General features: G+C 30.7%; 1 protein-coding gene across 2 annotated transcripts in view; it reads right to left on the bottom strand.

Annotated features, from left to right (window-relative positions):
• The window catches only part of Elys (AT hook containing transcription factor 1 homolog), a 90,677-nt gene extending 79,187 nt beyond the window's left edge, over positions 1-11,490 (bottom strand). For both annotated transcript variants that reach the window (XM_072545961.1, XM_072545970.1), the window contains exons 1-3: positions 11,202-11,490; positions 10,831-11,123; positions 10,445-10,775 (exon numbers count right to left, since the gene is read on the bottom strand). In XM_072545961.1, the coding sequence (XP_072402062.1) occupies positions 10,445-10,775; positions 10,831-11,123; positions 11,202-11,292 (715 nt within the window). In that variant the 5' untranslated portion in view covers positions 11,293-11,490. The remainder of the gene's footprint in view (positions 1-10,444; positions 10,776-10,830; positions 11,124-11,201) is intronic.
• Positions 11,491-12,802: the final 1,312 nt, after the last annotated feature.

Genomic DNA, 12,802 nt, shown 5'->3' with positions numbered 1-12,802 from the left:
GTCTCAATTTAATTATATTTTTTTGGTGAACCTCACCTTCACCTACTTCACCTGGCCGGCCGCCGCTGGATTTATTCAATGATCAAACCCCTAGACTTGTAAATGAGTATCAAACTGAATACGATTCTCACCCAGCCATTGTTTTCGAAGAATTTATGGATCTTGTAACCTAGTTTGAAACTTTCGTAAGTGCAACTATTGTAAACAAACTTTGTAAATGGACCAATGACAGGCCAGAGAAGCATCTTGAAAGCAATTCTTATAATCCTAAGGTTCTTGGTCCACAGTTTTCAGATTATTGCAGTTCAGATATTTTATTTAGTGGCCCACCAGTGTTTCATAAGTCAGTTATGAGTCGAAATCGATTTTTGCAAATTTTAAAGTTTATTAGATTTTCTCCTGTTAAATTAGCAAAACAGGAAGCTCCTCTTAGCAGATTAAGCATTTTTATGGCCCTAATAAGAGAACATTGTCAAAATTTCGTCAATCCATACAACTTTTGTGTGTATATTGGTAAAGACATTTACGACCTTTCTCATATACCCGGAACAGACAGGCTTAGTTTTTCTGAGTAAATAGTTGTGTATCTTGCCCAAAACCTTCTAAATAACAACCGTGAAATTATTGTGGACAACGTTTATACCTCAGTTCGTCTTTGTGAATTCTTATTATCCAAAAACACATATCTCACAAGAACTACTAGGGTCAATAGAGGTGTACCTAAATAGTTAACAGAGGTTCACTTAGATATGCACCAGTCTTGTTTTGCTCGCAAGGAAATGCTTCTTTTAGTGTTTCAAAGATAAAAGGATGTTTATATATTGACCAGCAAAAATTTAGCGGGTTTTTGTAACAAACAGCGATATTTAGTTAGGGGAACTGTAACCACCTACAATAAGCCAAGACACACGGAATTTTATAACCAAAACATGGGTTCAGTTGATGCAGTTGATCAAGATACAGCCCTCCGCGAAAATCTTATATGTGGTCCACCAAGTTGGTTTACACTTAACTCATCAAATGCTGTTGAATTCAAAGGTTCTATAAGGCAGGGCACATAATAAACCAATTTCTATGTATAAATATACAAAAGCTTGCTGTAGAGACATTCTTATAAAGTATAGCGCCTGCTATAGAAAAATGTCGGAAAACTGCAATAAGCCGTCAACTTCCACAACTTTGCATGTTATGGTTGATTTCCCAAAAGGAGCTGGAAAGAGGGGACTCATAAAGGTTTGTGCTATTTGTAAAAGGCAAGGTGTGCAAAAATTGACACGGAAATATTGCATGAATTCTCCTGATCAGCCCAGACTGTGTTCAGCGGCCCACTTTCAAGCATATCACATTTAAGAATTATATCTATAAACTTTCTGTGTTTTTAAAATTCCTTTACTTTTTGTACTGTTGGATAATATTCTTTTCAATATTGTCTCATTATTTCTATGTAGTTACTTAGGTATTGCCTTATATCTATATGTAGACATTCTGGTATATCTATATATACATATATCCAGACATGGATATTTTAGTAAACTAATACAAATGAAATATAAAAAACAAGTATTTTTTTCCTATAAAGAAAAAAGAGTTAAGTATTAGTTTTAGTATACAATGTAGGTAAAAGTTTATGGTCGGTATGGTAAAATTTAACAGGATATCTAACACAGATATAAAATCATATTTTCATATTGACGCCCATTATTGACGCCCTTTGCCCATTAGTGAGACGATTAGTTCCGATCAGAGATATTTTACATATCTCTGGTTCCGATCCTAATATAAGAAACTAGAGGTGGGTCATTGACATTTTAAATATACAAATAGTAAAACGTACATTTACATTACACGTTATTATTAAATCGCGAATCGTCTAAATTGACATTTAAAAACATAAGTTTTTCCACTTTTCTTGTTAACCGTGTTCTTCTTTTATTTAAAATTGTTCTGAAGCTATTTTCTTGTGGCATTTTAAATTAATTACTATTTAAATGGGAATAAGCCACAATTAAAGGTTAAAATACGTTTATTGACGTTTCAATTTCCACTTCGGAAATCGTTCTCAAAATACAAACATTAGTAAATTAAACATTAGTAAATTATGAGGGAAAAACCAGTAAAAAAACCCCATAATACTATCCCGACATGGTAAGTATTTGATCGTGCATTTAGTTTACCTTCAATAAACACCAAATTCCGATTTTATATGTTTGTTATTTAAAAAACATAAATGATGTATTCTCTATATGTTACTGACTTACCAATACTGGTATTTTCCTTTTAATAACTTCCTCTTTCAATATGGGTAACCAGATCCTACTACATTCTGCCGAGGAATTCGCGACACAATTGGTCTCATTTAGCATAATTAGAGCCGCTTCTTTGATTTTTCTCTTTTTACCGTCCGTTTCTTTTAGGACTATATTTGAATCATTCCATTGAACCCTATGTCCATTATCCCATGCGTGTTTACATGTTTGAGATCTATCAAATTCTCTATTTTTAATATAGGATTGATGTTCACTTATTCTAACATTTAATGGCCTTGATGTTTCACCTAAATAAAACTGATCGCATTCACAAGGTATTTTATAAATGCAATTCCTTGTCCTTTCTTGTTCATTGTTAGGTTTGGTTTTGGACAAAATAGATCTCAACGTGTTTGTTGTTTTGAATGTTGTTGAAATGTTGAATTTATTTCCTATCCTTTTAAGCTTTTCCGATAATTATTTTATGTATGGTATTGTTATTTTCCTCGTATTATTCCTTGTATATGCTGTAGGATCTCGTTCTAAGTTGTTTTGTTCTATTCGATCGATTGTTGAAAATTCCTTATTTATAAACGATAAAGGATAATCATTTTTTAATAAAACAGATGTTAACAAATGTTTTTCCTCCAAGAACGAATTTTCGTTAGAACAAGTAATTTTGGCTCTATCGTATAAGGATTTAATGATTCCCTTTTTAATATTAATATTGTGATTTGATTTGAAATTTAAATATCTGTTGGTGTGTGTTGGTTTTCTATACACCTATATACATTGGCAACTAGAACAAGACAAATATATCAGCTATAATGGAGTTAATAACATTATGTACTGATAATACATATTTTCAACTAAATAATGAATTCTATAAACAAAGTTTTGGACTAGTAATGGGCTCTAGTTTATCTCCATTATTAGCCGATATATTTATAGAAGATTTTGAAACAAATATTATTTCTAAACAAAATTTAAAACCCTCAGTATGGTGGAGATATGTAGATGATGTATTCTCAATATGGCCTCATGGATCAAAGTTGTTGGACACATTCCTAAATGATATAAACGATAAAGAAGAGACGATAACATTTACCATGGAAAAGGAATATAATAACACATTACCTTTTCTGGATGTTTTAATCTCTAAGAACGATACTGGATACGAAACTCAGGTGTATAGAAAACCAACACACACACACAGATATTTAAATTTCAAATCAAATCACAATATTAATATTAAAAAGGGAATCATTAAATCCTTATACGATAGAGCCAAAATTACTTGCTCTAAAGAAAATTCGTTCTTGGAGGAAAAACATTTGTTAACATATGTTTTATTAAAAAATGATTATCCTTTATCGTTTATAATAATAATAATAGTCTCCCGTTTTATACCGCTCGCGGCTTTGGGAGTATAGCAGGGTAGTCTGCTATATCTAGGGCCTACGGTATACAAGGAAGGTAACATCCCCAGTGCTACGCTTCAACCGCCTATTATTACCCCTTGTTTTACCCAAGGTACTCATTTTATTTAGGCTGAGTTGACCTGGGGCCTATAGACATTTTTAAAAACGTCTAGTTGTTCTTGCCGGCAGTAGGATTCGAACTCCGGACCACCGGCATGCGAGGCAAGCATCCTACCGCTTGCGCTACGCAGGCCCCCTTTATCGTTTATAAATAAGGAATTTTCAACAATCGATCAAATAGAACAAAACAACTTAGAACGAGATCCTACAGCATATACAAGGAATAATACGAGGAAAATAACAATACCATACATAAAAGGATTATCGGAAAAGCTTAAAAGGATAGGAAATAAATTCAACATTTCAACAACATTCAAAACAACAAACACGTTGAGATCTATTTTGTCCAAAACCAAACCTAACAATGAACAAGAAAGGACAAGGAATTGCATTTATAAAATACCTTGTGAATGCGATCAGTTTTATTTAAGTGAAACATCACGACCATTAAATGTTAGAATAAGTGAACATCAATCCTATATTAAAAATAGAGAATTTGATAGATCTCAAATATGTAAACACGCATGGGATAATGAACATAGGATTCAATGGAATGATTCAAATATAGTCCTAAAAGAAACGGACGGTAAAAAGAGAAAAATCAAAGAAGCGGCTCTAATTATGCTAAATGAGACCAATTGTGTCGCGAATTCCTCGGCAGAATGTAGTAGGATCTGGTTACCCATATTGAAAGAGGAAGTTATTAAAAGGAAAATACCAGTATTGGTAAGTCAGTAACATATAGAGAATACATCATTTATGTTTTTTAAATAACAAACATATAAAATCGGAATTTGGTGTTTACTGAAGGTAAACTAAATGCACGATCAAATACTTACCATGTCAGGATAGTATTATGAGGTTTTTTTCCTGGATTTTCCCTCATAATTTACTATGGAATCACTAACAGGAGAATTTTACTGTCATCATGACATGTATTTGTCTTTTTAAAGACGAATTATATGTTATGATCTTTTCTGACGGATATTCTCAAGTTAAAGTTGATTTCATGTAATCGAATGAACTATCTTATAAGTAAAGTCGTCCCAGGAACGCAACTCAACAATATTGGCAACATCAATTTAAAGTCGTCTACTTTAAAATGTATAATGTATGTCTGAATTGTCAATATAGATGAGTCAGATAAAATTAAATTATTAGAAGAATTTTTCACTAAGTAACAAAAAACAAAATTTGTTTAATTTACTAATGTTTGTATTTTGAGAACGATTTCCGAAGTGGAAATTGAAACGTCAATAAACGTATTTTAACCTTCAATTGTGGCTTATTCCCATTTAAATAGTAATTTATTTAAAATTAAACCAGATTTTGAACATGTGTTCACAAGGATCAGATTTTGTTACAATACTACAATATTTTATGAATATAGTGGTTAAGTTAGGATACACATGGCGATCGTTTTTCCACCACTGTAATGTACAGTTCCAATCTCCGTTCGAATTTTTTTGTGGGTAATATATCATCAGACAAATATATGTCGACTTCTTTTATATCTCTCGATACAGGTGTATGTTCATCAAAAATACACCATAGACTTAAGTCATCTTTATCAGTTTCTTTTTCTTGTACTGGTTGATTTTCAATAGTACAATCTTCTTTTTCTTTTTTTATAGAAGTAACCAGCTTCTTAACTCTTTCTTTTGTTTTTTACCTTCATTTTTATCAGAAAATCCCTGCATTTTAAATCATTATTTGTCATTTACGAATCTACGGTTTGTCACTGGTAAGCCAACTAGTTGATGGTTGATTCAAAAAAACTACGTTTTGTGTAGACGTAAACAGAGAAGCAACGAACACACTACGTCGACGAGGACGATTAGTTGATCTGAGAAACTACTACAAAACTAAAAATAACTCTTTCGGGACAGTGGACAGCCGGGCTATCGGTTAACGTTGAAAATAAAATAACTAGGTATTATGATTAATGAATGAGTTTCGATTTACGATTGATGCATTTTCGAAGGTGATGGATACTTCAATTAATAAAAATATTAGTTTAGAACAAAAGAAACAAATAGATATGGATTTACTAAATCTATGCAAAGACTCGTTTCATCCGTTTTCCATAGTTAAAGAACGAGCTTTTAAAAAGTTTGCTGGGTGGATTCCTGGATATAAACCGCCAACAAGAAAAACTTTGTCAGGTTCATTACTTTAGGAATGTTATATCAAAACTAAGCAAATTATTAGATCACAAGTTGTTAAAGAAGTAGAAAATATCTGTATTACTACTGACATCTGGAGTAACTGAGAGTTGCATCGCATTAACAGGACAATATTTAACCGAAAATTTAGAATTTAAAACGGTTTTATTAGGCTGCTGCCATTATTCAGAATTCAGAAAACATCGCTTTTGAAATTAGTGAAATTATTAATCAGTGGGGTCTAAAACAAAAAGTACATTTTGCAGTAACTGATAATGCCTCAAATATGGTCAAAGCTATTAAATATGTTTTGGAATGAAAACATTTAAATTGTTTTGCTCATACGTTAAATTTATTGGTGGAGGACGCACTTAAATGCTGTCGTGTACAAATAGATAAAATAAAAAGTCTTTTTTCGACAATTCAGCAAATTCAAAAAAAGTAACTTATCTTCAGAAATGCTTTTAAATATCAATTACAACATAAAAAAGTTCCCAACCGGTCAATCCAAGACGTGGAAACTAGGTAGAACTTCACCTATTACATGTTAAAAAGAATGACCGAGTTAGAAGAGGCAATCCGTTCCACATTGGTATTAGTTAATACAGACTTAAGACTTAGACCAAATCTAAATAATGAAGACTGGATTATTTGTTCTCAACTTTCCCAAATTTTACGGCCTTTTAAAGAAATAACAAGTACAATGAGTGGCCAAAAATACTTGAAGGGTAGTTCAGTGATTGTTATGGTACGCTGCCTGCAAGAATCTTGCAATAAAATTTTAGCAGACGGTAACCTTACATCCATAGTATCCGACGTAGTACAATTACTAATATCAGGTTTAGCAAAAAGATTTAGAGGGCTAGAACAGAGTGGCACATTGTCATTATGTACATTTATGGATTCACAATTTAAAGTGCAAGGATTTTCTGATAAAAATGAAGCTAAAAAAACAAAAGAAAGAGTTAAGAAGCTGGTTACTTCTATAATTAAAGAACAAGAAGATTGTACTATTGAAAATCAACCAGTACAAGAAAAAGAAACTGATAAAGATGACTTAAGTATTTTTGATCAATTAATTGTACATGACTCATATAAATGTACACCTGTATCGAGAGTCCATTACAATGGTGGAAAAACCATCGTATATCCCAACTTAACCACTATATTCATAAAATATTGTAAATGTGAACACATGTTCAAAATTTGATTTAATTTTAAATAAAAGAAGAACACGGCTAACAAGAAGTAAAGTAGAAAAACTTATGTTTTTAAATGTTAATTTAGACGATTCGCGATTTAATAATAACGTGTAATGTAAACGTACGTTTTACTATTTGTATTGTTTAGTTAATTTTTCAAGTTATAATAAATATATCCTTTATTAGTTTCTTTCACTTCAATAAATATACACATAAACGATAATATCCATTATGTTTGTTTATGTACTGTTTATTTGAAACTACTGGTAACAATCAACTAGTTACTTGTTTACAAAAAACCATTCAGGTTCGTTAACGATAAAAATGTCAACATCCCACCTCTAGTTTCTTAGTTATCGCCTGTCGAATACCGGTTCAGCTGTTGCTGAAATGGTATTGCTGTTGCAACGCGACGTTGCCAAATAATTTTGTATGAAGGTTTTTTATTGTTGGCGTTATAATGCAGTTTATTATTTTTTTGGAAATAAGGCACAATGTGACTTTAAAATAAGCTTATTTTGATGTTTAGATTTTTAATTCGGAAATCGTACTTAAAATACGAAATATTAATAATAAATTTAATTTATATAAAACGATTTCCGAAGTGGAAATCAAAATGTTAAATAACACTTATTGTAAAGTAAAATTGTGGCATATTCCCAATAAAAAACAGTAAGCTGCCATTTAAATCCATTTCGTCCAAATTTTATTATCTTAGAACATTGTTCAAATGCTAAAAAGAAAATAGGTCAAATAAAACCAATAAGTTTGGCAACATTGAATTTCCCCTTTTTTATTATTTCCACTCATGTATTTTCGGCGATATTTAAAGGGCGGACCTAATATACCTCTGCCTTTTTAAACAGGTATTTCCCACTCCATCTCACGTAAGGTCCATACCGACCATAAACTTTTACCTACACTGTATATTATTTATAAAAAAAATGTTCTTCAAAAATATTAGGGCTGGTATAGAACAGTCAACTTGTAAAACAAGGCTGGAACAGGAGTATACTTTGAACTGTGGTGTAAGAATAGGGATGAATTTTTTGTTTTTTTTTTCTTTAATTAGTTGAACAATGTAGTGACCTTTTGAGATAAGCAGCATAGTAACCAAGAACATTAATTATATGATCATTATTATAAACAAAAGGCTTTGCTTTTGAGCATCGTTTTGAGTAATCATAATTAAAATAAATTTTTAGTAATCTCTTCACAGTGTCACAGGTAGTAATAACTCTGTTACATTCTCCATGTATTAAAAGTAAATTTATGCATTCTTTATTATTTAATTCTAAACGAGTCATTTCGATGACTTTGCAAAAGTGTCAATAACCACAAAATTCAGTTCAGCTAATGGTGGTTTGTTTGAGCACTAGATTTGTTATTATTTGGGATTTCCTTTCGGAAATGCAGATTTCATTTATTCAGAAGCCTACTTCTTTTAAGACTGTTAATAATTCATCACGCATCTGTTTCGTCATCTATAAAACTACTTAAGGTTAGTTAACATTCACTGATAATATTGATGCCTCTGTTTTCCCAAGATAGTGATTTCATTGCTGATTCGAGGACAGTTATAAAAAGTTTTGGTGAAATCATATCATTTAATTTTACCTATTGCCTTATGAAGTTTTACAGTTGTGACAGCATTATTGTAGTGTATTCTACAAGCCTTATGTATATATAATCTATTCTACATTGTTTGAGTGCTCCTATTAATTGATGTTAATGAACACTAATACTAAGGGTATATTGTATTCCACAGACTTTTCTATCAGAACTTTAATTGCTTGAAGATGATCATTTGTCCTGTAACTGTGAATAGCTTATACAATTGTCAAAGAAGGCTTATATAAATTAAGTCTTAAATTCATTTTAATAGCGTTTCTCCTTCAAGTTTTACAGTCTATCACTACACTGTTTTCGCCCAGGTCTTTCTTATTTTTTAATTTCTCTTAATGAGTGTGATTTATTCTTATTCCGGCTGGGGAGTGTGAGTTATATCCGACATAAGCTCTGATACTTGGTTGATTCATTTTTAATCATGCTATTGACAGTCACATATTTGTTGACTACTTCAGTGTAGTAGTTTTCTATTATTTGCAGGAGTTTTTCACTACTTTTTGTTGGGAAACGTTAGTAGTCTTTTAGTTTAAAATTAAGAGAAAATGCCAATTCCTACCAAGTATTGTTCAAAAAGATTCTTGAGTTTATTAAAGATATACTTCTTATTTTACCAATACTAATGCTTTGAAAACTCTTTATATATGTTTAACAAGACCACATCTATTGCCACATTGCTTTTAAACACAGTATGCAATGATATGAAATAAATTATGATATAATGTTTTTCAACCCATGATTCACAACTCCCATGGAGGTCACAATCTAGGTAAAAGTAAAAGACAAGAATTGTATGTCCTGTACATAAAAACTGTAGTGTTCACTTCACTATATTATGATACTATGTATTACCAATAACTGAGACTGGTCCAGATGGAGTCTGGTCAAAATATTGGGCAGTTAACCATAGAATTTACTATTTTTACTGGAAATAAGCCACAATTTTACTTTAAAATAAGTTCATTTTGATGTTTCAATTTCCACTTCAGAAATTGTTCTCAAAATAAATATTAAACAAATTTTGTTTTTATTACTGGGTAATAAAACTCTTATAATAATTTAATTTTATCTGACTCATTCATATTGATAATTCAGACATATATTATACATTTTAAAGTAGATGACTTTAAAATGATGTCAATATTTTTGAGTTGAGTTCCTGTACCCACTTTATTGAAAGATAGTTCAGTCAATTACATGAAATCAACTTTAACTTAAGAATATCTGTCAGCAAATGACTAACTGTACCCTATAATTTCGCTCTGTCCAATTTATATCATAAGCAACCTAATAATGGTTCATATTATTTTTAAAGAATAAATTGTTGGTTGATAACATTTTTTTATTTAGTTATGTAATACTCAAGAATAATTTACTTACCAGGACATTATTATTTTTAACAAACACAAAATGTATTTGAACTTCCTGGCTTTCCATATTATTCATTTAGGACACAGAGAAACTGATTTTTATATATTTAGTCAGGTGAGACTGTGAGTCTATTTCAACTTAGGTTAAGGCTTTATTTGGACTTTCAATTTTCAGTTTTATGATTAAATAACATTCTATTTACAACCCTTGTTTACATTCTAACATGAAACATATTATTTTCATTATTAAGTGTCATGAATAAAAAATTTAATTATTTTGAAATTATTACTAACCTTTAGGCCCTTTGAGTACAAAATGTTCAGTAGTACTATTAAAAACAGCATTTAGATGAATTGCAAGATGATTACCATCCCTTACACACCCTTCTTTATATTGTTCAATTTTGGGCATATGTCTTAAAGTCAAAATGACTAGCTGAGAAGGGTTAAGCTCATCCCTCTTTGAAATTGAGTGTAAAGACTCTTCACAAATCTGCCGACACACATCTACAATAATTACATCTCCTCCATCTAATCCTGCAGCCAATATTCCATCAAAATTTCTCAATGGTCCTGATAAATTTAACTCTTTGATACCGGGATCTATTACATGTAGATATGAAATCTAAAAATAATATCATTAGGCACATTATTTCTAATTACAATACTTTCATAAATACTTTTTCTTTAACTTGTATTGCCCTCAAAACTTTTGAACTAAAAATATCAAAGATGCAAATAATCCCTCCACTTATAGTACAATCAATTCCAACAGCTAAAAGTGAGATCCGGCCATTGGGTCTTGGTATTTCTTCAACACATGTTATTGTAGTATTGGAATCTTTCAATATACCACCAAATACCCAAGCACCTACTTTTGAACCCGTTTTTGTATTTCTAACTTCCAATGTAGGACCCTTAGCATGCCATACATGTCCTGTATCATGTAGTATACCACCTAATATGTCCAAATCTAAAAAAAGGTATGTTTTAATCACCTTCTTGTATTCTCTACATTTTAAAAGTTATATACAATGGCAAATTGACGTACCCTTGCTGGACATTGTTTCATTTTCAAATTGAGGAATGTATTCAATACATCCTTGAGGAAAATTTAAAATTTTCTTTACATCCAAAGACATTTTGAGGTTATCTTAACAAAGACGGTTAATGCACACAACCAGAATCAAATTAATTTACTATTACACACTATTAATAATAAAGTACCGGTTATTTGCTTATCGTTTAAATAAACTATACTTTGATACAATTTATCATATTTTTTATAAACACTGAACGCGGTTAAAACAACTGTCATATTTGAAAGACAACTGTGTGTGAAGTTAGTTTCTTCTCACATACCCAATTATAAATGAATTCGGTCTCTCTTCCATTTAGTAACGAGTTACACCTTTGTCAATATTTTTAACTTAAACATTTCTATAATGAAGAAATAGCCATTCAACTAACTGTTTTATTATTATGTAATTTTTTTGCATGATATTCTGCTTATATCTATTATTGTACCGTACGCTTGTAAGCGTACTAGAGATTGTAAGTACCACCAATCCAGAATATATATTATATATATATATATATATATATATATATATATATATATATATATATATATATATATATATATATATATATATATATATATATATATATATATATATATATATATATATATATATATATATATATATATATATATATATATATATATATATATATAGTTACGAAAATGCATTCAGCGTGGCCCGTGTAACGGTTGCATCTCGAAAGCGACTAGAAGTTTCCGGCGATATCGAGTGCGAGAGAGAACCCGTCCCGTAGGCGAATTAGGGGTGGGACTACTTTAGATTATTCTAGAATAATACTTTTTGTATATATATGTAACGATGTTATGAGTTAGTTTGGGTGATAAGAGATAATCGTGCTGTAAACTAATAAATAAATTTATTTATATAAATTCGAACTTCGACAAGTGCTTTCGTTAGTGTAGTATCATTTCCGTATCTAATATTAACTTTAAATGAATCATTAAGAGTAATAAACAGCTTGTGTTTCATATGGAAGATTTCTTCAGAGTACAAGTTGAAAAATATTTGCAGCCTTTTCTTCAAAAAGCTTGTAACAATAGAACAACCAATGCATAACAGTGGAGTTAATACCATATCATTGGGTGCTAATTGTGTAACTATAAAAAGACACCTGAGATGCCAATTTTATTTTTGGGGCTTCGACTTGCTCTGTCACCTTTTATATTAAATTCAAACCATAACAATGAGAAATTTGGCAGGAACAAATAAAAGATTTTATTAACTATCATATTTATTATATTAAATATCATATTTATTAAATATAGAGAAAATTTAGTGTAAATCTTGCCTAAACTGTACAGTCAAAAAAATAAATGGTTAAATGATGCTTATATCAATACTTTCGTACTGTCTCTTCTAGGGGTAAGGCGGAATGTATTCTTTAAGTAGTAAGTCTTTTATGTCGATTATAGTTTCCACTGGTACATGGAGATGTTGGCTTCAATGAAGATGTTAGTCCATTATGATAACAGCTAAGGCAGTAGCTTGCTACATCTGTGGTGCACACCACGTGGTTAATTGGGATGTCCCACCAAAAAGCTGAACA

The sequence above is a fragment of the Diabrotica undecimpunctata genome, chromosome 1 (assembly GCF_040954645.1).
Source record: "Diabrotica undecimpunctata isolate CICGRU chromosome 1, icDiaUnde3, whole genome shotgun sequence".
NCBI classification, from domain to species: Eukaryota; Metazoa; Arthropoda; class Insecta; order Coleoptera; family Chrysomelidae; genus Diabrotica; species Diabrotica undecimpunctata.
Note: the sequence above shows the minus strand (reverse complement) of the source record. Positions and strands in the feature narration are given on the sequence as shown.